This window comes from Serinus canaria, chromosome 3, assembly GCF_022539315.1.
Source record: "Serinus canaria isolate serCan28SL12 chromosome 3, serCan2020, whole genome shotgun sequence".
In the NCBI taxonomy this organism is placed as follows: Eukaryota; Metazoa; Chordata; class Aves; order Passeriformes; family Fringillidae; genus Serinus; species Serinus canaria.
The window spans coordinates 74,208,672-74,234,763 of NC_066316.1; the positions used below are offsets into that span (position 1 = coordinate 74,208,672).

Consider the following 26,092-nt stretch of genomic DNA (forward strand, 5'->3'; position numbering starts at 1 on the left):
CTTTTCATGTGTCAGGCAGATTTTTAGCTACTGCATCTAAAAAACACAGGTGTAGGACATGGACTCAAATGCTACTTACCCAGCATAACACTGATTAAGCCACTGAGCTATTAAACCACACTGTAACTTCTCCAGCTTCTTAAGATCTAAATATAAGCCTTCTTTAGGACTGAGATATATATAAAATGGTTTAAGAAGTGTTCACTGAGGTCATTTTGCTTTCCTGTTCTACACAAAATTTGGTTTCCTGCAGGTAAATAAGACTTGAGTTTTTCATGTAATTCACACCTACAAATACCCAATTTGTAAATTGCAGATGGATGCAATTAAAGTGTAAAATGAATAAATAAAACTGGCTCTGCAACTACTTATAAAAGCATGGAAAATCAATCCCTTGATACATCAAGTCACAGATAATGCAACTAAATTATAAAGTTATGTATACAAAAATGCATCTCACCTGTAAAAATATGTCTGTATAATCATAAATTAAAACCTTCTGGAGAGACTAAAAATATCCTTTGGGGATGGAAAAAACATTACATTATTGTAGAAGAGCAGCTTGCCAGCACACTTAGGTTATATATTTTCTATTTTTATTTAATGTGTCATTTTCATAAAAGAAACTCCAACAGATAGCTAACATTCTGAATCCATTCACCAACTCTCTTCTGGACTATCAGAGCTACTGCAGTGGCAGTGCAGTAAAATCCTGGCTACTGCTACTGCCTCAAGTCAGTACAAAGGATGTTGTTTGTCTTGGGTGATGTAGGAGTACCAGCAAAGCTGGCCCAAGATGAGGCAGCCACCACTCCATTCCATCCAGTCTCTTCCCACTGCTGGTCTACCTCCTCCTCCTCACTGGAGTTTTTTCTGTCACTGCAGCAGGGAAACAATCTGGGAGCAAAGTGCAAACTCTCACAAACCAACCAACCAACCTACCAGCCCAACCAACCAGCCCACCAACCAGCCAACCAGCCTGGCAGCAATACCAGTTCACAGTATTTACATTCCTCCTGTCACAGGATTTTTTCTTTTTTGTTCCTTCTGTGTGATTGATACAGCTTAGAAAAATTATGGGAGCTCTCCTCTTTCTTAAATCAGGCCATCTGTGTGATGCTGTTTTCTCTGGAGGTGTTTCTACACCCTCATGCTGGCAAGAGGGATGAACTGAAGCCAGGGTTAGAAGAAATAATAGGGCTGTCAGTTGTCTCAGTGTTGCAACTGAGAAGAGAACATAGGGTACTGTACCCTGTGAGTAAAAATGAAGTAAAAAGGCATGTGTAATTAATGAAATTGATGAAATTAATTAATTCCAGTACCAGGCTGCCTCATTCTCAAATATGCTGGCTCCTACTGTGCATTTCCAAGTCAAAGTTACCTGCTAATTGAGAAACAACAATCAGACAGGAAAAATATGGAAGATGATGTCAGGTATATCAAGCCACAGTCCATCAGGAGAATTTAAATGCAATTTAAATTACTTTGAAATTAGTATTATCTGAGAAGGAGCTAGTGATCTGTCTGGGCTGGTGTGTGAGTCTGTAACACTGAGCTTGCTGCACTTGCCATAAACTTCATCCACATAAGGACTTGACAAAAACTCCTTTAAATAAAGCACTGCAGCCACCTAGCCTTGAAAATATGCAAGTGTTCAGGAACACTGATCACAGACTGGAATTAAGCAAAATCCTTCAGTGTAGATCCTTCTGTAGATATTTGAGAAGCCAGTAAAAGATGGATCAGTTGAAACCAATAACAGAGAAATAATCTGAATTAGGTAACAGAACAACCAAAAATCACTGAAAGGTGAAAGTGATCCATCAGTAAATCCACCTCTCTTGAGTTCATCTTTACAAAGTGCAGGACAGTCACTTTTACTTGGCTCATAATCAATTCTTGGTAATGCTATGTTCTCTGGTTCTGCCTAACACTGATGAGATAAGGAACAAAAGGATCAATGCTTTCATTGTGTTTACTGGTGAACCAGTAATCAGGATAGAGGACTCAGTTCCCTGAATCCTAATGACACATGAAATTGCTCAAGTATCCATTTGGACTGACATCAATTATGAACAAACAACAACAGAAAGACGAGAATAGGAAAACAGTTTCAGTGGTAGAAAATGTGGACAGAATCAAACATAAACCTGTGCTGCTGCTGTATAAGGGCATTCCTGATTTTCCTCTGTGTGTCGACTGCTGTGCCATTCCCAGACTTCAAATCACAAAACAAACCTCACCTTCCCTCTTCACCAAAATTCTCCAGCTGGCACCTATTACCAAAAAAAGACCCTTATTTCACTGAGATTACGTGCCCATCTGGACTCATATTCTGATTCCTGATCTTCTGAGTAGTAAGGACAGCAAAGAAACTTTAGTAGTACCACACAGTAACACAAGTTAACAACAGACATTCCTTTTCTCCCTTCTCTAAAGAGAATTTTCAATAGGTCAATCAGACTTTTGATGCCACTTAAATACAAAAGGTAAGTTTTAATTTTTCACTCAGCTACAGAACTAGCTGAGAAAAAAAAAATACACACAACTTATAATCAAAACTGAGATGGAAAACCAAAAAGATTAAAAGAACAGTCACAAATGTACTTTTTACTTCCCAGGTACCCAGTAGCTTTAGAAATTTCTCTCTTAAAAGGTATGGAAGGATTACAAGGAGATCTAGTGTGGCAGCCTATGGCACGCACATATCATGAGAGTTACAGTATTTTTCTCTGATGTGTTTGGTGCTGTCCAGTGTTGAGAACAGGCTCCTATGAGAACCTGTTGAGAACAGGTGTGTATGAATCCAGCTGGATAGTCTCTGTTCTTCTCATGGGCTGTTTTGTTATTTTTGAATTCCCTGGAAAAATTCAGACTCCTTGTTCAAGAAAAATGCATCACATTTGAAACACTGTCTAAGCTGAGTACACATACATTCATTTTTTAATCATCTCACTTGCAGATGCTTCATATGGAAAAAAAATCCAGCCTCTTGATTACTGGCATTTAATATCAACATGGTCACATTGGTAAAATACCAAAAAGATTGTTTTCAATCTCGGTTCTTCTGCTTGCTACAGTTAAGGAGAGATTCTTCAGAATAAAAATCTTGAACTTTTGATGCCTCTTTATACATGAAAAGAACAGCCTTGTGCCATCCTCAGTCGTAGGAAGTGACAGGCAGAGCATGACATCACTCTTTATTTTTAACTGACTGCTTCCTGGTGAATTTATTTTGCTGACAGTACATATTACAGCAGTGTTAATCACATTCAGGCTTTAGGAAGACAGAAGCCCTGTGTTGAGTTTGATTCCACAAGCTGGGAGTTCTTAGCTTTTAAAGGAGAAACTTTGTTTCAAATTTGCCACAACAGCTGATCCAGAGACAGATCAGTAAGAATACAAATCTAAAGTACCTATGAAAGGCATCCATGTGGATTTCTCCATTATAGCCACACCACACAGACTCACCACTTATAAAAGTATCAAATCCTGGACTCAAGAACAAAGGTTTAGTCAGCAAGTAATTGACTTATTATAATTGATATTTAATTAAACTTGTCACCAGTCTGACTTCAGCAGATTTTAACAGCTTCCTATTAACACTGTATCACTGCTCTCCTTAATTCATTAACATGCAATGTCAAAAATAAGAAAACGTCAGTAAGCTTATTACCAGAGAACATAAACATGTTTTTATCCTCCTAGAGACTGTGAGAGTCTTTAATAAAATAAACAAGTGGAGAAACTGCATCTTCCTGATTCCTAAAGAGAGAAAAAATCCAGCACACACCATGTTTATGCTGCCTTGTCTCCACTGCCTTTCTAAATTTATTTGGCTTCTCTCTAAGGAAAACACAGCCATTCATTAATCCAGCATTAAAACACACTTGGCAACTTGATAATAATTATCATAATAAATGATAATTTATAATCAAGTTGCCATAATCATAATTATCATTAATAAATAATGCTACTAGTAGGAGACCAAGTTCTGAAACCCCAGGTTCCCGGGTTTGTATGCCTGCAATAATAAGAAAAACTAGATAGATGCAAGGGCAGAAAAAAAGGTGTTTCCCACCTAAGAAACAAAACAAAACGAAAAAAAACCGCAAAACAAAAAAACCCGCAAAAAAAAAAAAAAAAACCCAAAAAAAACCCCACACAAAACAAAACCAAAAAAAAAAAAAAACCCACAAAAAAAGCAGCACAAGTCTGGTCTTTTCTCTGTCCATCTTTAACACTCCCACACCAGGTGACTTCATTCAGACAACTATTAACATGAACTAACTAGTGGCCCAGAAGGCACCAAGACTGCAACGAGCACATTGACAATTTAAAGCCATAAGGGAATTACTTATTGGCTAATTCACACAGCAGCTGGAATGAAGGAGTCATTAATCTCTGTTGGTGAGAAACCTTATCAGTCGTGGCTGAATAAAGTAATCAACCATCAGGTTTTATTGCTTGTTGCATCAGGCTAGTAGCTTTTACTCTTGCTGTTTCTGCCTTCCTTTCTCTGAGGATTCTGTATCTTTTCACACTTCTTGAATCTATGAACTGCTGACTCCATCTCAACAACTTTGATTCTGTCGATAAATTTACCTTTCTTATCATGCATGCCTTAAGGCCTTCTCAACATTTTCTCACGAGTAGTTTTCGCAATTTTTGCGAAGTTAGAAGAAAGGTTATTTGGTTGAGCTGTAAAAAGAGGGTCAAAGCATGGCGCAGCCTACAAATTCTCAGCAGGGCTGGGGAATTGTCCCTCGCCGCACTTTCGACCCGCGCCCATCCCCGCCGATAAATAAGTAGCAACAGTCACGACATGACGTGCCCGGGGCTCAGGCACCCGTTGCAACGGCTGAGAAGGAAACTCTGGGGCAGCCCGCGGCTCTGCGAGCATTCCCGGCGGGATCTGCCCGACCCACCGGGAATGCTCCGCTCACACACGCCTTTAGGAACGCCACGACAGAACCGTCCGAGGCAGCGCGGAGGACAAGGAGAAGTGCCGTGAAGTGCAAAGCGAACCGCGCTATCTGTGTTGTTCGCTTGTTTGTTTGTTTGCCCGTGGTACTCGGTTCATTTCCTTCCGGGGCACTCGCCGCCGCCGCGCACCGCCCCTGCCCGGCGTGCCCCGTGCGCAGGCGCGGCCGGCGGCGGCGGCGATGGGCGGGCGGGTGACCCGCGTGTTTCGGAATTTCAACGTGGAGAACCGGGCCCGCCGCGAGATCAGCAAGGAGAAGCCCACGGCCGCGCCGCGGCACCGCACTGCTCGGCTGGACGCCATGGCCGGTGAGCGCCGGCCTCGCCCGCCCGCCGGCTCCCGGTGCGGGACCGGTGACATTGAGAGCGGCACGGGGCGCGCGGGGCATGCCGGGAGCCGCTGTGGGGCGGCTGTCGGGGACCGGGGCGATTACAGCGGGCAGCAGCGTGAGGGAGGCTGATGGAGGTGGCGATGGGGGCGGTGGCTGGGACGCTGCGGTGTCGGTGGTTGATGGGGACAGGGCCTGGGGACAGTTGATGCCGCCGGTGGTTCCGGGGACAGCTGGTGGAGGCGGTGGGATCGGTGGTAACGGGGGTGGTGGCACGGAGCGGTAGCTGAGCAGTACCGAGCGTGTGGGTACTGTGTCCCGCTGTGCTGTGACAGGTGACAGGCCCAGCCCCACCTTGTGAAGCCGTGTCGCTAAGGTCAGGGCTGTGGGAGGAATGACACCTTGCCAAGAAGGCAGGTGCATTTGCGGGAGCTATGCCGTGCCGCCGGGGAAGAAGTAACAAAAAGGAAACGATTTGAGTCAGATCGATCTTTCCTCCTTTTCTTTTTTCCCTTCCCTTCTTCTTCTTCCTGCCTTTAGATAGCCCAGAGATAAAAGAAGAAGTTCTCAGAAAGGACGATAGGTTCCTCACCTTGCTCAAGGATGTTTATGTCGAGTCCAGAGATCCACCGGTGCGGGTGAGTGTATCTCTGTACGAGCCGTACCAGCATCAGCTTTGTGGTCTTCAAACTCAGCACAAAGTCTGTGTCAAGAAAAATGCTCTTTGTGCATAAAAGCCACCTTTTTTCAGTAGATAAAAGTGGTGGTTTTAATGCTCTTCTAAATATCAATAACACTGAGTGTGTCTGACCCCGGGTTTTGAACACGTGACAGATTGTAATGATTATACAAGCTTGTAAATGCTGACACAGTCTTCCTTTTTAACATTGCGTTGCTCTTATATTGTTTTTCACCTAAATTCCTATTTTTCCTTCCTGTGAGGCAGGATACTTCTCGAGCCTTTTGCAAAGATAAAGTAGTTTGCCAGAGATCATTTGTGCGGTTGTTAGAAAAGACTGGGACTGCTGGAGCAGAGGACAAAGATGTTTACTCTGTAATGGAGTCTTTAACTCCATTAAATGTTATACAGTGCAAAGACCTTTTTTTATCCAGCTCATGAAGTGCCTTAGTTTTTTTCCTACATAATCATGTGGGTTGTATGGTCATCATTTCCTTATTGCCACTGGCTGCAATCTTTTACTTGAAAGCAAAGCATACTCCTATGTAAAATGCAGACTGGGGTTCAGTGTCCTCTTTGCCATCATATTGTGCTACAGTTTGTGTGTTTTACCTGTTTCATTATCAGACCACTTTATTCCAGCTGCTTTATTCAGCAATAAAATTTTTATAGTCATCTAGCAAAATCCCTAAGTCTCTCTAATTTGCCAGTTGTTTGGTATTCAAGTCTAAAAATATTTAAAATGCAAATAGATTTTTTCAGTTTCTACCTGAAATTTTCAAGAAATCTCTATCCTTAATTTCCATCACAGAGGTTACGACTCTAGTCTTGAAGTGCCAAAGGTCTAATTTCAGTATCTTTCAATATTCATGTGTAAACCTGTCGAGAGATGTGAGGAAAAAGCCCAAAGTGGAACAAATCTTTGCTTGATTCCATACCTACTCTGAGTTTCCTGCCACAGACTTGCCCTTGTGCTGTGTCTGCTTGCAGCAGTTAGAGCACAATTGAAGTGTAATCACAGACTTGTGAGCAAAGACATACAAAAGTTTTCTCCCATTCCTGATGTTATCGTGATGACTTTGTGCATCGTGTACATGATGTGTACACACCTCTGTGTATGTTTGGGCTATCTGCCTGTGGTAAGTGGAAAAGCACCAGCTTGGGACTCCTAAAGTGGCAGATTCCCAGAGACAGATGATCTAATTAAAACTTGAAAAATCATTCGTTATCCAAGCACAGTTTTAGCAAAAAGTAGAAGACTTGAAGTACAGGCCAGACATTCCTTGTAGCTCAGAAACAGACACACAGGTGCTGTAGTATCCACATCAGTTTTCTCAGCATATGAGTTAATACAGAGCGTCTGTGTAATAATCAGTGGTTGTGGGCTCTGATTACTATATAAATACTTCTAAATTTAAGATAGAATTAATTGTGTCTTTTTTTTTCCAGTGAGATTCACTGATTAATTGTGATGGAAAAGCGGTTTTGGAGATTGTTTAGAAAGATGAAGGGACTTTAGAGAAGACATTTTGTGTGTCTACACATTGAAGTAATCATGGAAATTAAACTCCACATGATGCTGCAAAATAGCAGGAAATCTTGTTTTCTAGACAGAACAAAAGAAGGAATTTCTTTTAGTAAGAAAACTAAAATTTGAAAACAGAAGGGAGACAGACTACATGAAGAAGTTTTCCAGTGGTATCAGAAGGATACAGATTTGTTGTATAATTTTTTGTCCCTTCCAATGAATCAGTACCAAATATTATGTTATCTGGATTTACATTTGCCTACCAGAATCTGTAGTTTGCCTTGTATGAAATGGTACCAAGCCAATACAACGCTTAGAGTGCGGTGAACAGGAGCTTTTCAGCATTTGGTTGGGAGTTGACACTCTATGTAGAATGGCTGTGGAAGAAGCTAGGCTGGCTAAGTTTTTTTTAAAAAAATGGCAAAAGCTAACAGGAAAAGCTAAACAGAAAAAATATTTAGGAAAGCAGCTTAGCTGCTACAGTATGCGTAGTAAACAGAACTGCTGTTGAGCTGTTTTTGTTTTCCTTCCCTCAATTAGGTAAAAGATGGAGGTGGTGAACATCTTCCAATTAAACAGGAGGAAAAGAGACTTACAAAATTAGGCCACTTGGAAGGTCTAGATGTTAAGAAAGTTCCCAAAGGCAAAATTTCCATTGTGGAGGCTCTGACACTTCTTAATAATCATAAACTTCAACCTCAAATATGGACTGCAGAGAAAATAGCAGCAGAATACAGTCTGGAACTGAAGGAGGTCAACTCTCTTCTGGAATTCTTCATTCCTTTTGCTGTGCTGGAATTTCCTAAAGAAACCAAAAAAACACTAACAAGCCATAAACCAAAAAAGTTAACATAAAAATATTGCCAAAACCTTTTGTGATTTCACTCGTGTCTTCATTTTACTCTCCAGTATATTCCATGTCTAAAAATTCAGTCGATAACGTGTCATCCAGCAAGGCTACTATCTTATGCCAGTGAGATGTATTCAAGCAATTCCATTCTGCATTGGATGGCTTCAGTGAAATGCAGCAACTACAGTTTGTAAACCAGAATGTGACTAATTCGTGGTATGACAGCATGTCACATAGTTCTGAGTATCCCATTCAAGTGTTATGAACTCAGTTAAAGCATTTTACCTTAAAAGATTGCCTTTCTTAGCAGAGACTTCCTGGCCTGCAGCTAAAGAAGTGCTCTGTGGGCGTTGGCTCTGTAATTTCATGTTGCACTGCTCTTCCAAAGAATTGCTGTCAAGGTGTGTGTATGTAACAAACAGCTGTATTTCTTTTGTATAAGAATGGAATGGTATTTATACTTTGTAAAGAAGGTTAACCACAAGGGCATTTGGAAAATTCAGCTGTGTCAAAGATAAAATAAAAAAGTGAACAGCAAGAAGGCCTCTTTCTGATGCTGGAACAGTAATGGCTCATATGTAACTCCTTTTCTGCTCTATTCTGATTTAGCTTAAATAGCTGCACCTCTCCAGGTGCTGTTAGGGAATTTGTAGAGTGATGATGATCTGGCATAAGTCTCTTGCAGCAGCCCATGGCATCTGCTGTATGAGGAACAGTGCTTCATATTAATAGGTAGCAAGGACATGCAACTGGATGTACTAATTGGACCCACTAGGGGGACTTCTGTGAATGTTTGCCCATCCTGTTACAACAATCCTTTTTCCCTGTGGAAGCCTTGTCTGATCCAAGTGTGGGTTAGATCAGGTCATGTTTACATGCATACACCTAGACAGGTGACACGAGGGTGACACAAACTGTGAGGTAGTGGTGGATTTTAACCCTGATACTGTGACTAGTGATGTCTGTAGGTAAGAAGTTTTGCACTGATGGTTAATCCTGTAGTGAAATGTGGTTGGATAAGATGGGGAGAAGGGGCAGCAGATAATCAGAATTGATATTTAAAAATGCATTATGGTTGCCTTCCTTTAAAAAACAAACCCAGAATTTTTAATTTTATGCCTGTTACCAAAGGTGAATTTAAAGGATATAAGTCTGTGCCAGGCTTACAATGTAACCTTCTTTTCAAGAACCTTTCTGCCAAGTCTTGGATTTGAAGTCTGGTAAATGTCTTACCAAGAAGATGATCAGCTTTGTTATTTCACAGCAAGATTCCTTCACCTTCTTTGAGCTGGAACATGGTATCTCTGGTACAGTTTGCCACAGTGTATTTGAAGGTTATGTTTAATTCATTTCTGAAGTACATAACGCTGTACAATTGTGGAAGATGACACTATGTGCATTGTATAAAAATTCAAAATTGTTAGTCTTTGGATATATGACTTGGCATTTGTCCTCTAAAACAATGGAGTACAGAGCTGCACTTTGAAACTAATGCACCTGAGTTATGTACCACATTAAGATTGCTTTGCACAAAATACTGTTATAACAGAAATAATTGTTTGAGTACTGTTCATCCTAATGTAATATTTAAGGTAACATTTAGAAAACAGCTGTGGAATGCATTTGGTACAGATACTGTTGATATTAAAAATGCTGCAATTTCCTGTAAAATGAATTTTATTATGGATTGAAGTTGATTAAAAACATACTACAACCAGTACTAGACAACAGTTTAACCTTGTCATTTGACTGCCTTGATATGTATTTTGGCATCTTTTGTCTGGCTTCATGAAGTCTTGTGATGTGGCTGCACCGTGACAGTGCTCTGTTTCACTTCATGGTACACTACTGTGTTGCTTACACCCTCCAGGAGCAGGCTTGTACTTTGGGGTGTTTGGTGTCATCACATTCAGTCCCCCAGCCATATCTTCAGGACAAAATCCTGTCCACAACTGTGAGGATTGCAAAGCTGTTCCCTGTTTCTGTGGAGCCAGGATCTCTTCCTCCAAATATACTATCCACAATGGGAAAGCAGATGTCCCACAGCAGAGCTGGTGTAGGGATCCCATCTCCCTGCAAGCAGGTGAACTTGTGGCCCATAAGGCTTCTCTGGAGCAGGGCAGTTCTCTGGCAAAGTGTGTTCACCCCAGGAAAATTAGATGCAATGCAATTTGTTAGCACGGATTCTGCTGGTCACCTGCCCCACCTGCTGGGCAGCATCAAACCAGTATTACAAGGGTATTGCCAATGGTACAGGATCATGTAAAAATTTGTACCATTATCTATCCAAATCATCTGAGGTCTGAATGTTTAGCTTTCACTGTCTCTTCCAACATGGAGTTCCCCAAAGCTCACAAGAGCCAGGAGCATGGATCTTTCCTCTACTCTGGTGGGAAAGCCTGTCCCTGATCAAGCTCTCCCAACACTACTATCTTGTTCCATGTAGGATACTGACCACAGCATGTGTGTGTGCTGCAGTGTTCCAGTATGTGTTTGAAGGTAATGCTGTCTTTAGGGTTGCTATATGGAACAAGACTATTCTCACGGTTGCATCTTTTCTAGAACTACTTATATCCTTTCTTCCAGGTTCAAGGGACATTTTACTCATCAGTTTTCTTGCCTGGTTACTAGTTTCTAATTGGAAGAATAATGGTATTTTCTTTACACTTGAAACATGATTTTGTCTGTGTCCCTTTATGTCTGTATCCCTTTCCTGTTTGGCTGTCAGCTTAAGAAAGAGGTATTCTTCAAGCAACTGTTTTGAAGAGGTTATTATGGGAAATTTGTGGGAACCTGCAGTTCAATTTTCAGGTACTTCTATGTGAAGAATTTTTCATCTCATTGCCATGCATATGGTGAAACAAATTTAGCTCAGGTGGTTTTGGCCACCATGCAGAAACGTTACATTTGGTAGGGAACAACCTGTCTCACTCAGACTGCTTTGTTATTATGGAATAATTGCAATGTGTTGCAAGTACTTTGTGATCCTGCAAGGGATTTGTTTCATTTCTAGTCTGGCACATGGCTGACAAACTTCTTACATGTGACATTATTCTACCAGTCCTTCAAACATCACTGAATAAACGCCAGACCACTTTGAACACCAATGCAGAGTGAATACAGAGGAGCAGGCTGAGCCTCATTTGATAATGAGGGTTACATTCCTAGTGAGTCATAAAATTGAATATCTTCAGGGAAGTTCCAACAGGTATACTGGAATTCCTGGCTTGAATTTTTTTAAGAAAATTTCTTTAGGGGGAGTCAAATAACTAACTTACCCAAGTTTTCTTGGACATAGTCCTCTTTCTCTAGTCTTCTATCATTAAGTCTATTCCCAGCCTTCAGCAGCTAGTCTTGGCTGCTAGGAAAACTTCTAGGAAAACAGAACTTCTTTGCTTCTAGGAAAACAGTTGCATTCTTTCTCTGTTCTAGATCACATACAAATGTTGGTTGTATTCTGTCCTTTCAGTAACAACTATTTTATTTTTGCACAGCTCTCTTGCCTTCCAAGAGTAGCACATCTGCTGAGGTAAAGATGAGAAGACAGCACATTTCGCACTGCAGAACTTTTGAATAGGACAGGTTTTCAAAAGGAATTTAGCTCTTTGACATCTTTAAAAGCTACTCTTTAGGGATATGTAAACCTAGTAAGCAATCTGTCTCACCACATATGTATTAATTGTAGCTTGGTTCCAGTGGACTGATGACAAGATAGCAAGATTGGAGCTGTGAGGCAGGAATGAGTTTTAACTCTGCTCCCCATGCAGTTTAGTAAGAGGGACCTTCAGAACAAAACGTGAATTTTCTGTAGCCTGCCAGCACAGGGATCTTGTCTTTTAAGCTGCCTTTTTTTGCTCAAGGAGAAAAGGAAAGTATATGTGCGACATATGTATTAAACTTACAAAATGAAATGTCTTATTTCTGTATTGGAAAATCAAATCAAAGCTCATGTAGTCATACAACAGGATCAAAATGCAAAAGTTTAAAAAAAGGTGGCTGTCTCACTTTGTTACATGTGAGCATCACGCTTGCATGTTTGAGATTGCATGAAGCTTCACATTTCACATCTCTTTCTGAAGCCCCTTTATACAGGAGTTTTCTGCCTCTTAATCGGATGGGGCCACTGTTGAACTGACAGGGCAGGCATGACCAGAGCAGGGGAGCTTCAGGTGCAAACAGCTTTTGGTACTTGAGACTGTAGCAAGTTGTACACCAACTGATCTGGTATTTGCAATCAAAACACCCTGTTGGTGCCTGTTATTAAATCTGTTTCCAGCAATCTACAAGTCTAATGAATTCTGTTAATCTTTCCCAATTTAGGTACTGCTGTGCTGTTACCAGAGCTAAGTATTTTCTCCTGAAAAAAAGCCACAAATCCCATGGATTTAATTCTCTTAGAAACTTAACATTAGTTTCCTTGGTCTGAAACAGAGACTTAGATGTACACAGCAGCAGGGGTAAGTAACAGCAGCACATCTCTGGTAGCATGCTGGAGGGAGAGCACTATGCTGCTCTTGTGCCTATGCAGGGTGGAGTGGGATTTGATGTGTCTGTCTGCCATCAGGAAAAGAATTTTTAAAAAAGTCTGCCAAGATGGTTCTTTTGTGACGGTTGTGCAAAATCTCCTTTCAGTGTGGGTTACTTCAACTGCAGAAGTTGTTTTTAGGTGAGATGTTTTGGCCTCCTGAGAGGAGTAGTGCTGCATTGCCCTGGAGGGAAGCAAGTGGGGCCAGACAGACCACACAGTAATCTCCTATAAAGATTCCTCACATGAGAATAGAAAATGCATGAGTGGCATGAGACCACTGGTTTTAGTAAAAAAGTAAAAAAGCTGGCAACTCTACTTTTAGTAAGCTGAGGGAAGTGATGGTGTATGAATCTCTACTTTTTCAAAAGTCATTCAATGGCACCCACACCTGGAAGCTGGGATCACACCGGGACTGAGGAATCCCACTGCTAGGTGGGATGAGCTGCATGTGGTGCTGGTGAAAGCCAGAGTCAGTCCTGCCAGGGCTGCTGAACTGGAAGCCTGAGTGTAAAGTCACAGCTGAAATCTCTACTTACACAGAGCCTGGAGAAAGAACAACAGACAGCACTGGTAACCTAGGTGCACTGGGAGTGCAGAGCTGGTTATAATTGCCTGTGTTGGCAGAGTGAAAAGAGATAAAAGTGGAGTCTTTGAGACATTTTCTCTGACCTAAAGTATGCCCTTTTGTTAATTGCACAGGGCTTTGCTCCAAAAAAGAATCAACACAGTTCATGACGACTTCAGCAACGTGTGGAGTGTGAAGTAAAGGCAGAGCAATGAAGTAGGGGCAGAGCACAGTAAGCCAGGACAGTTAGACCCTTGTTCAGCTGCCATATGTACAGGAGTTGTGCATTGCATGTCACCCTTCATTGCCCTTTGGCCCACCTTCTCTCTTTTTGCTAGCTCAGGCAATTGTCAGACCATTTGATGAACCACTTTAATTCACTAACACAGCAGAAAACAAAGTAAAAGAGATATTTTTATAACTGAGAAGAAGAAAGTCTTTACCATTCTCAGCATCAGTGGCTATCCTTTGGAGCCACCATATATTCAGGTTACTTGTATTACTGGACATATCTACAGGGAGAAACAAGTTATTAAAATTGGGTATGTTTTTCTTGCACAAAATTTAGGGGCAAAAAGCTGAACATGCAGATGTAGCAAAATGCTACTATGAATTTTTTGAAATGCATTATCCCTAGGTTATTTATTTGAAAAGCATACTGTTGAAACCTTTTTTTCTTTTTAAATATTAAAAGCATATTTAAGTGTGGTGGTATAAGATGACATTTATTTCTAAGGACAGTTCAAACTGAAGACAAAATATTTTGTTCAGACACCTGGAGTATTTTTACAAAATAATAAGGGTATGTTTTCCTTTGGTCAATCTCCAAAATAAATGCTAAGATTGTGTTAAACAAACTTTGTCACATTCTAGTTACTACCATTCCTACCTGTACCTAGTCCCCCTCATACCCCTCTACTTTGCTGACAAGCATCATCTGTAGGTTTTTAGTCCTGTTTTATAGATAGGCAATTAATTGTGTACATTGAGTGAGGCTGATTTACTGTCTACCTAAAGCTACAGTGAAACTGGAATAAATAGAAAGCAAATGCATTGAATAGCAATGAATCAGTGTAAAACAGGCTACTGAAGATGTCTTCAGAAGAAATAATGCCAGACTCTTGGCTTTGCTTCTCTGCAGAGGAGGAAAGTGGAAATAAATTTCATACTGTGTTCTGCCTTTCTCAATTAGCTGTCACCAGTTAAAGATTTCCTTTGTGGGAACAAATTCACAGCTGTCATCACTTAACAAAGATAAATTCTATCAGCTCGCTTCGGCACATGCAATTCTTCAATATTAAACCCTTTTTATATTGCAAAGTTGTCGTTAATGTAGCAATTTGAGAAATTGAGACATTTTTCTTGTGACTCTCTTAATAGGTTGACATTTAATTATGGCTTCTTAACCCTTTTGAAATAAATGTACTGCTGAGTACATTTTGAATAAAATTATTTGAATTTTACCATGGACACATAGCTATGATTAAAAGCTGAGAAGATGCTACTAAAAGCAAGTCTGTTCCTTCAACAGATACCATAAATACCTGCTTGTGATGCATACAGTCCATGACCCTATATATACATGCATAATTCTCTAGCCTTCAGAAAGCAGTGAAACTGCAATGTTTGGGAGACAGGCTAAGGGAATAGGCAGTTTTACTGACAGAGCAGTATGAGAAACCCTTGTGAGACTTCTAGACTAAAAAATTTGTGCTATCATTCTGTTGCTGTGGAACTTGTTCCAGAATTCAGCCCTTGCTACAACACTGCACTCTAGCATAACATGTTTAATGTTGCCAAAAAAGTGTAATTAGTTCTCAATCAAGAACAAAAGCTGAACTGAGTGTAAACCATGCTTACTCAAATCCTCTTAGAGATTGCTGCAACTTAAAACACACTGTGAAATATAAACTGCTTCTTCTGTCTTAGCTGCTTAATACTTCTGAAAATGAAAGATGAAAACCTAAATGTAGTTAAAGGCAAAATGCAGGCCATGTTGATATAAATTACATAGGGCTCTTGATGGGCTACTACTCCTTTCTGTCTTGAATTAACACAGGCCCTGTGACAATTTCTCTTGTTTTTAGCTTTTAACAACATGAAATGCCTTTTCTAAAATCATCTTTTGTCTTTGGTGAAATGATAGCATCTCCTTCACCTTGTCCTGCACAGATTATCTTGGCTTCCTCAACAGAAGAGAGAGGGAAATGGTAGATAAATATTCAAATGTCAGGTTGAAGAATGTGTCATGAAGGATTTTCAAATGTTCCGTCCTTTCTACACCTGGTGCTAGACATGGATACTCTGTATTTTTCCAGTCTTCATCAAAGGTTTGTTTCAAATGGAAGACAACTTGAATCTGAACTAACTTCACATTCTATTCATTTTCAAGCTATTTTCATGATAAGAAAAAATGGTTACTTAAGAGATAAAAATCCAGTGTGCATTCCAATTGGTCAAACTGTCTCTGGAGTTGCAGAGTGGTTATCTAAAGATGCAGCTGAAAAAATGTGGCTCAAAGATGAGAAAACAGCTTATCTGTTGTGTCCCTTCACTAGATACACTAGACAAAAATAGAGTTTCAGGCTGTGGAGGAGATGCAGGCAGATGGTTTTGTTGCTGTATCCTTACAAATAACCCCTCTCTGCAAATCAAACTTTTCCCCAAAGCCCTGGCAAATCTATATATGCTGCAGGTGGCCAGAGATTTTTATAAGAACATCATTAAATTTATGCAGGGACATCTCAATGGACCTGTTTCCATCATTTGGAAAGGTAACTTACCAGGATCAACTACTAAATGTAAACTATGATAACAAGAGTAATATTTGTTTTCTCTGTGTTCTGCAAGGACACTTCACTCCATACCTCTTGGATAAGTTATTACACAAAACATTACTTGATTTACTGCTATGTTTTTCTCTGTTTTGCTATTAGGAATAATATTACCTTTTTTTTTTTCTGAGGTCTGCTAGCAGCAGAGTAGGAATAAAAAATTACAGGTATGAGAAATCAATATAGACTTTTCCTAGGCATGTTTTTTTTTTACATATGCATCTCTTGCCATGCTACCAAAATACTTCTATTTCACTTTTTGATTTTGCTCATAAAGTTGCAGATCATTAACAGCATCTATAAAGTCTGTAATACTTTCAAAGCTTGTCCTTGTTCCATCAAGGTCATACAAAGGCAACAGGAATAAGGAGCACTGGGGTTTTACTGACCTGCAGGACCTAGGTGACAGTTCTAACCATGGCTGAGCAGCTTCCAAGTCAACTGCAGAACGCCATCTAGAGACGTGGGATCTAAAGGCAGGAGGAATGATCTTGGAAGAAGAACTGAGCATTTCATTTGGGAACGAGGCAGACCACTTGCTACCTCAAAACACTGGGCGCTGTGTTGTAAACATTTTTGAATTCATAGAATCACAGAGCAATTTAGATTGTAATAAATGGAATAATTTATCTTGTGCAGTCAAGCTTTGAATACTTCCAAACCTGTAGATTCTATAACACGGGCAACCCATTCCAGTGCTTAACTGTCTTTGTGCTAAAAGTAATTTCTGTACAGCTGTACAAGATTTCCTGTTGCAACTTGTGTCTCTTGCCCATTGCTGTTCTGCTAGAAGACTGGAAGATGGAAGAGTTTCTCCATATTGCTTATGCCTGGCCAAATATCTTTCAGCATCATCGGAATATTAAAAATTATCAGAAAAAAACTTGGTTCCATCCATCTGTGCTTTACTCCTTTGCTGGGAATGTCATCTTTCCAATTCCTGTTTCTACTTGGAGCTAACTCTACCACCTTATCTATAAAACATGAGTAGATGGAAAAGGTACTATAATGTAGCTTAAAAGACAAAGACATCATTCAACAGAATATAAACATACAATTTAAGGATTATTCCTGCAATAGTAACACCATCACTCTTCCTGTCAGCTTGCATGTTTTCTTTACATATACTTAGTACCAGGCAATGCATTTGTCTCTGGAAAGCAGGAGCCAGGGCTGTGGGTGGCTGAACAAGGAAACGAGCAAAAATCCAGGCAAAACTTAGCCCTGTTTTTTCTTTGTGGTTTACCAATGGAAATAATATTGCCTAATTTTATTTAATGAACAGTAATGTAAAAAAATTATACACAAGCTCACAACTGCTCCTCTTCTCTTAGCAACTCCTCTGTAGTAACATTTTCTGGTAATAAGGTTATAGGATCCACATTACAGTCTGAACACTTTCTGAAAATTGTTTCCATTTATTACATGCTTAAAAGATCCATAGTTGTTATTCATTTTCTAAGGCACCAAATTTAATGAAATATTTGTAAACAAATCTGTTACAGACTCTTAATATGCCTTGATTCTCTTTTTTAATGGTACTGAAAGGCATAAGTGAGGTGACATTTTACTTTCAAGTTCTCCCATATTTTCTTAATGACACAACAAAAAAAAATTCCACAATTTCTTAACGCCTAAGGTCTACATCAGACACATGAAGAAATGTGGTTGCTATTTTTTTGATCATTGCCTTAGGAGCAAACACCAAATTGTTGTCATGTCACTTAAATGACTCCAAGAAGACTCTCCGATAGTCCTGTGACAAATACACATTTTTCTTTCTGGCAGGTGTTTAAGTGCAAACTAAAGGTAAAAGAAAGCCAAAAAATTCTGACCTGCCACAACAGGGCTGTGGGAGAAAAGATGAAGTCCAGGGGTGCACCATTATCCTCATTAAGTGAATAGAATGACCTAGACTCTCAAGTCCTGATGGTGCAGCTTAGATAGGAGTTTTATTTACATAAATAGTCAGGTTTCCACCAAAAGAAATGATGCATGTGAGCAAAAGTATGTACAATTAGGTCTTTAGATTAACACTAAGGTGTCTATAAATTTCTCTGAGATAAGACTAGTTCAGATTTTGTTGTTCAGGGATTTTTCTGGCTGACAGATAAAAACATTGAAATACAGTTTTCTGTGAAATTGTGAAGTGGTACTCTGTGAAGATTTCTGAGCAGTAAAAGGCACAATAATGTTTAAATCATGTGCTATTGATCTGACCATGTGAAAACACTCTTAAAGTACAGATGATGCTAATAAAGTCAGTCTAACACCCTAGAGCCTTCCTTTTAACACATGGTGATATAGCATTATGGTTATGAAATACTGTACATCCTGAGTCAGTAAATGTGAGTGAAATTTAAAAGGAGAAAAAAAGATATGTTGCTCACAGACAAATATGATTCATTTCTGCACACCAGAGAAAGACATATACACAAAAAAACACATGGTTTTATCATTCTTGCATTAGATTTTGAGAGCAGTCAAGCTTACTCAAGTATGCTAAGCCACATTTGGAAAGACATATTCCTGTTCTTTTTTACAATCTCCCAAGAGAGAGACTGTAAAATCTCTGGATCATCAATTTGTGCTGTGTCATATGCTGGCACTGGTGTGTGGGTTGGTTAAGTAGAAAGACATTTCACCTGCCTGTACTGAGGAAAATATGTGTATGTGAAAATGAAAAAGAAGTGAGGCCAGCAAGTCAAGGGAGGACTCCTCTACTCCAATCTAGTCAGACCCCACATGGAGTACTGCATCCAGCTTGGGGTCCTCAGCAGAGGAAGAATGTGGACCTGTTACAATGACCATGAAGATGTTCAGAGGGCTGGAGCTCCTCTCCTAATGAGTAAGTGCTGAGAGAGTTGGGGTTGGAGAGGCCTGGAGAAGGCTCTGGGCAAACCTTACAGATGCCTTTTGCTACTTAGGGAGGGCCTGCAAGAAAGAAAAGGACAGACTTTTTGCACAGCAGACAGTGATAAAACAAGAGGGAATGGTTAAAATTAAAAGAGGGTCAATGTAGACTAGATATAAGGAATATTTTCTTTTTATGACATGGGTTGTGAAACCCTGGGACTAGTTACTCAGAGAGGTAATGGCTACCATGCCCCTAGAAACACTGAAGGTCAGGTTGGATGGGGCTCTGAGCAACTGGATCTAGTTGAAGATGTTCCTGCTCATTGCAGAGGGGTTGGACTAAATGACCTTTAAAGGTCCCTTCCAAACCAAACTATTCTGTGATTCTATAAAGGTTAGTCTGTTTAACAGGTACCATCACCAATAAGAAAGTAGCAATATATATCTCTTTTCACTCTTTATTATAAATAAACTGGATCTCCATCCAGATTTACCACATAGGTAGGTATCAAAGATTTGTGGAACAAAATTGAGTGTTTATAAAATATTTAAGCATCATCGTGGAGTAAAATTTGCATTATTCCAATTTTTCATGCCAACATGATTTGTAAGGCAGCCAATATATGCTAATTAGAGAATTTTCCTAATTAATTTCTGTCAGTGTGCTGCCCTAACATGACTCAAAATGTACAGCTTAATGTATTAAATGTATTAGGATTGCTTATACTTCCCATTGTAAATCAGGGAGTAATATGCTATTAACAGCAAGTGTTTACAACAATCTTTAGATGCATGATAATTAAAATGAACATCCAACACATTGGGAAAGGATGAGTCATACTTCTCAACAGCTCTACAGGGAAGAGATCTGAGTTTTGTATTCTTCTAAAGCAATAGCCAAAAAAATTAAATTTCTTTCTTTTGTGTGAAATGTATTGTCTGCTGCTTATTGAATGCCTAAAGGCTTAATCAACATGAAAGTATGAAGCTTGGGATACATACTGCATAGGACAAGGGTGGCAGCTGTAATGGAGGGATAGAGGGAGCTATTTTGAAAACCCAACCTTTTTGTTGCTAAGCCCAAAACCTACTCTACCTGCATTTTTATCACTCAGGAGCAAGGTATCAGCATTATGCCACCCTAGTTAACATGGTTTCCACTCAGGCACAGCGCCCTCTTGGAAAAGAAACAACTTCAGTTTTATATTCATTACATATAACTCCTAGGTATTTTAAAACCAAAATTACAACTCAAATTGTCTTAAAACCAGAATTACAACTTGACCTATCTATGAACAGATCAACATGATTTCATGTTTGAGCACAATACATACTTTCTCAGACCCAAAGCATTTCCTCTCACTACAGCAAGGTTTGAAAATAACCGCACTCACAGAGATGCCTTTTTTCAAAGAGTGTCAAACCTTCTGAACATCACAGGTTTTGATGAACCCTGACAGCCAATGTACCTCCCAATCCATTTGGCACCACCAATACCATGGTACCATCATGTCACTAGTGGGCAGTGATGGACCTAAGAGCTGGAAGAGGCTGCTGGGAACCTCTGGCAGCACCAGTGCTGCTGCTGCTGCTGCCCCCCTGCCAGGAGGGAATGCTCTGCTGCTCTGATGGTTGTGGTGAAGGAAACAGATCCGCAGTGTGAAAGCAGAGCCCTCTCAAAGGGAGTAGTTGCTTGTTGCCTCATAAGAGAATGAAAGTTTTGAACACAGTATTTGTTGCAAAGGTGTAGGGCTAGATCAACAGCTTCTGATCTTTGCACTTTTCAACAGCTCCAGAAAGCGCAGTGTGCACTGACCTGCTCTCTAGCAAGGTGCCTCGCTGTCTCTAGGTATATTTAAATCACACAGCTTTAATTGTGATACTTCCCTAGGAGGATCTACAGTAATTTAGTTTGGGTGATACAGCATGCATGCAAAAAGCAAATTATGAAAGGGATTAATGCTATCAGAACAGTAGCTTATGCTGTCATTTTGTTCTGTTTTCACCTTTTCTATGCAGCTCTGGTATTCTGAGATATGATGAATAAAGAAAGCAGAAGCTGGTCTTTAGGTAGCAAATGGCATGCCAATGACATCTGAAGTATGCTAAGACAGATGGGATAATCTCATTTTCAAATGTGGCTGTAGAAATAACCAAGAATGAAATAATTATTCACACAAAAACTAATTTCAGCAGGCTTCAGGATCAGATCACAATTACTGAAGAAATGTCTTTGTAATTTTGTGACCCATCACCATTTTGACTCCTACAGATCCCAAAATACTTGTTACTAGAAAACTGCAAGGAATGAAACTCCCTACACCAATTGTCCTTCATTCTCCTGCCTCTGTAGCTGATTAGAGCTGTGGTAAATCTGTAGTAAATAACCATTGGAAAATGCTGACAAGTTAATTGGGCTCATAACTGCGAAGGCAATGAGACATTTCTGCAACTGTTTAGATCAGCTTTGTCAGATGTAAGTCAGTTATAAAGGTGACACATTTAATTGTAAAAAGAACACATGGAGAATAAATCAACTTTCAGGCTTGAATTACAGTGCAGGAGGGATAATTACCAGAGCAGAACATGTACTTAGAAACAAAAACCTTTTGTAGGACACAAACACCCGGAAGAGAATTACACCAAAAATTAATGTTGAGTATCAAAAACAAAAAAAAAAAAAAAAAAAAAAAAAAAAAGGAATAGGAATAGTGGATAAAACCCTTTTACTATTTTTAAATATGTGAATTCTCAGTGAGGGTGGAGAAGGGCAGCTCTGACCAGACTTCCAAAACATATTGTGGTGATTCTAATGGTTCACTAGGCATCCATTTTTTCCTCCAAGTCAATGCACAATTTGGATCTGCTTGTATCTTATTTGCTCCACAGTCCCCATATGCCTGGTAGATGGATTTCATGCGTGTGCAGTCTGGAAGTCTCGCTTCAGTTAGAAACGTATATAAAATCATAGCCACTTATAATGACTAGAAGTATTCAAAAAGCCTATGATGAGCTTTGAGATCTGGGTCAATAGAATTGAGTTCTTTTAAGTAACTGCCCTGTACCAAATTTTGTCCATTTTGTGTTCAGCTAACTACAAACTGGCAATTTATTCTTCTTGCTACATATATTATCAGATATTAAAAACCTGAACCTGGTTTATAACATAGCAATAGTTATACAGTGCTAATTAAAGTATGTATGACATTTCTATCTAGGTAAAATAAACTCCGGCATGTGATGTGATGAATTACTGAGTTTTCCAAAATCTTATCTGTTACAAAAGCTTTTTGTCTTTGTTCAGCATACCACTGAATGTTCCAAAAAATTGAGAGCATTTTGGAACAAAGGATATACATTTGAAAATAAGTGACATCTTCACTTTGGAGTCACTTAATCCGTATGAGTTTGTTGGAATGCAAAGTGAGGCTATAAAACCATCTAGGTAATTTCTCATTACAACAAACGTTTACAAAAAGGTAGGAATTACAATATTGTTCAGTTCCAAGCATGGTTAAGTCTTTTGTCCCAGTTGTCAAGAATTGTATTACGGCCCTCAAGCATCAAAGAATTTTAAAAGAAGTATGGGGATTTTAGGGTTTATTTGGTTTACAATTACTGAACCTTTGCTGCAAATTTATAATATTTTCTCTACAATCATAAGGCTTAAAAACTTTCATTTAAAAAAGGATAGAAATAAAACATTTTATCCAATAACTGGACTGAAGGATTTAAAACTTCCTGAATAAAAAACCCATAATATAGTTTCCCTCTTTGAAAAAAAAAAATCTCTATTAATGTAAAATCTATGATATCATAATCAAATATTGAGGCTTGATTGGGAGGAATGTTTTTAGCACATAGTTAGGCATTTTCTTCAAAATTTGTTTCCTATTATTTTCTGAGAAGAGGAAAGGACAGCACTCATATATTTTGCCTACAGATGGAATTGTCCAGATACCCAGAAATCACACTGCTGATCCAGAATACAGTGTATTATTGTTGATAATTACAATTTTTCTATTCAAGAAGAGATTGTTTTTTAGAGATGTATGAAATAGTCCCATAAATCATCTATATACCACTTTGGATTGCCACTAAATTAATGTATTACATAAATCTGCAGTGCTGATGTTGTTGTTTGTTAGGAAAAGCCCTCAGTAGGTTACTGAAGGAGTTTTTATTTAAACTAGCTGATCTTTATTTATTCTGAATTATTCCAGAGGAAATTGTGTTTTTCAATTGTTCATGGTTATTCTGAGTTCTTCTTTTATTTTTATTTCATAATTTATATAATCTTAGACATGACCACTGTGATACTCTAATGTGATCTAAAATAAAGTGATGTAATGCTTCCTTCATTTCCCATTTCTTTTGAAATAAAGAAGAAGCTTAGGGGAAAAATAAGAAACCCACTATTGATCAAGTAATTTCCAGTGAGAAACAATCCTGCATAATCCTTAGAAAATTGCCATACTACCTTCATTGTTTCAAGACTGAAATCTACTTCTAGACTGATTGTGGTAAACTGTCACCAATTTGTTGTCTCTTCTTTAACCAATGTTTATGGTATGGAAAACCAACTGCATTCCCCATGAAGATACTTACAATCTGTGGCTCACTAATACCATAATGTAATCTCTGTATTACCTTTACAAGGAAATGCACATAGTGTTAGTCTAGCAACTGTGGAAGAAGGACAGGAAATATCTTTAGAACTACAGTGGTCAGGAAAATGACAAGCCTACTCAAAGTATCAATTATTCCAATAGAGATGTTCACAGCAGCTCTAGCCCTGTTGAATGAATCCTGCCCTGTTCATTCTGTTGAGGAAAAACACCCTGGGGGCTGTAAAAGTCTTTGTTTTCACACCCTGCAGACTGTTCTGAGACCTGCTGTATCTTTTAAGTACATTGATGTTATCATGTCAAGCTGTGACTGAAACATTTTCTATTAAAGCTGGAGCTAACACTGTGATACAACAGATCTTTTCCATTTCTACTTTCTCTGTGTGTCTCTGTAGGCTGGAACTTTGCAACAAGGGCACTAAAATGGCAAACAGGCTTTGAAGAATGTGTAGCTACAGAGGATTGCAAGTCTTGCAAACCAGTCTTTTAATGTATAATTTAACTGTGGAACTCATTGCCATGAGATGTTACAGAGGTCCAATGTGTAAGCAGATTGAAAACAAAGTAGAAAAACATTTAAAAAAATCAACACTGAAGTAGAAGTTCATGTGTAGTTAATAAACACAGCAGTTGGGATGTAACTCCTATGAAGAACAAGTGTTTAGGAAGTTTATAAATCATTCACTGCTGGAAAGCAGATGTTATCATTTGGTACATGTTTCTTACTTGCCCCGTAAAGATCTATTGACTTTCATTGGCCAAGGTGTCAAGCACCCATTCAGCAGCGTTTCAGCACTTGCAAGGACCAGCAGTATGGTATAGAACCATGCAAACAGGCCAAGAAGAAATGGGCATCAGGGCAGCATGGAAGCAAGAACAAGTCTGTATTGCCCATTGATTTTTCCTTCTATTATGTCAGGCATTTCTCAGTGCACCACAGGAAAGCAGAATGCATATATCTCAGAATGCATATATCTGGAAGCACAGCTTTTTCAACCAGTCCAGAAATGTTACAAGCCTAATATTTCAATGGTCCTCTCTGCAAGGAGACTGTAATTCAGATTGAAGCAGAAATAACTGGTTGCATGGATACAGCTACTGAGCTGTGTCAGTCACCACTGAAATGGCAGAAGCTGTCCTTTCCTTCTGAGTTCACTTGCCTCTGGAGCTCAGTTGTGGAATGGCCTTTGTGGGCACCCCTAATCTACTTCTGCACAAAGTCAGCTGGCATAGTTTAACCTACTGGTTTTGGTATTTTGAGCTAATCTTGGCTGACCTTTTGCTGAAGAAAATAAGAAACTCTTGAATGAGCCTTTTTGCCAGCCCTACTCTGATGGCAGTGCCCTCCAGCAGAAAAACAATCGCGTCTAAAACTTCCACCGATGATTTCACAAAATTTATGTTAAATAATCCACAGCTCAGTAAGAGCGCACAGGCAAGGTGTAGTGGAGAAGAATGTGGATTTTTTTCCTTTCAATCCCTAAATTAGAAATGCAGCTGTGACCCACACAGGCAGTAGGATGCTTAGGCTGTGGAATTCAGGATTGGGGTTTTTCTTTTTTGGTTCTGCACAAGAAATAAAGACTGCAGGCTGTGTTACAGTCTTGTGATTAAGTTGGCAGAGCTAGAAATCACGTATGTCATCTCTGTACTGAAAGATCATCCCACCAAGACTTCTCCTGAAAAACTATTCTAGAACCTGATTCTTCTGACTATTAGAAACGTTCTAAATTTCAACCCTAAATTTATTCATAGCTCTTCTCCCTCTTTGGTGATTGCATTTCACTGCCTGTGCACTTACAGGCATCAATCATAATACTATAAAGAACTTTATGTAGAGCAATCCAGAGAAATATGCTTCAGTAGACATGATCTGAAATTGAAAAAAGGATGGCTTTATCAAGTTTTTTAGTTAAAACACAACTTTGCTGTAATCATTCCCTCCCTGCATTAAAAAAAAAAAGATCTGGTGTCAGTTGGTCTATTTGAAGACAAAAATGGAGAGGGTATGCTAATCGTTAGTAAAAGGTTCATTCTTCAAACTTGTTTACTTTTAATAACAGAGAATTGCTTGAAAAGGACATCGGGCTTTCACATTACCAATCCTTTCCTCTCCAGTAATCAGCATTCATAAGAATAGAACAGTGTGAAAATATTAATTTTTAACTAGGTATTTTATGTATTCTTTGGATATTTGACAATGTGCCCTAAAAACCCCCAAAAGATAGCACCTTCTTTTATTTGTTATAAAATCGGTTTTAAAATGTCTGGATTTTTAAAATACAAAACTAAAACAGCAAAGAACCTTATAA

At 39.2% G+C, this 26,092-nt stretch overlaps 1 protein-coding gene and 1 long non-coding RNA gene across 4 annotated transcripts; one reads left to right on the forward strand and one right to left on the reverse strand.

Annotated features, from left to right (window-relative positions):
• Nucleotides 1-574: 574 nt before the first annotated feature.
• LOC127059402 (uncharacterized) lies at nt 575-5,113 on the reverse strand. Of its 2 annotated transcripts, none has more exons than XR_007777156.1 (2): nt 2,151-5,113; nt 575-879 (listed from the first exon to the last, which is right to left on the reverse strand). It is a non-coding gene; the product is annotated as an uncharacterized LOC127059402 (long non-coding RNA). The 2 variants fall into 2 exon arrangements; XR_007777155.1 differs by having other exon boundaries at nt 575-897.
• Nucleotides 5,114-5,116: 3 nt separating this feature from the next.
• Nucleotides 5,117-8,392, forward strand: NDUFAF4 (NADH:ubiquinone oxidoreductase complex assembly factor 4). 2 transcript variants are annotated; one of them, XM_050972583.1, is made up of 3 exons: nt 5,117-5,292; nt 5,853-5,950; nt 8,060-8,392. In XM_050972583.1, exons 1-3 carry the CDS (start codon nt 5,166-5,168, stop codon nt 8,372-8,374), a joined length of 540 nt encoding a protein of 179 aa, XP_050828540.1. In that variant the 5' UTR covers nt 5,117-5,165; the 3' UTR covers nt 8,375-8,392. The 2 variants fall into 2 exon arrangements, with proteins under 2 accessions (XP_050828540.1, XP_050828541.1); XM_050972584.1 differs by lacking the exon at nt 5,117-5,292 and adding an exon at nt 5,356-5,449.
• The last annotated feature ends 17,700 nt before the right edge of the window (nt 8,393-26,092 follow it).

Excerpts from the sequence above, each read along its gene's own strand:
- NDUFAF4 (XM_050972583.1), top strand. The coding sequence starts at position 5,166 with ATGGGCGGGCGGGTGACCCGCGTGTTTCGGAATTTCAACGTGGAGAAC. Across the intron at positions 5,293-5,852 it reads TCGGCTGGACGCCATGGCCG|ATAGCCCAGAGATAAAAGAA; the intron begins GTGAGCGCCGGC and ends TCCTGCCTTTAG. Across the intron at positions 5,951-8,059 it reads CCAGAGATCCACCGGTGCGG|GTAAAAGATGGAGGTGGTGA; the intron begins GTGAGTGTATCT and ends TCCCTCAATTAG.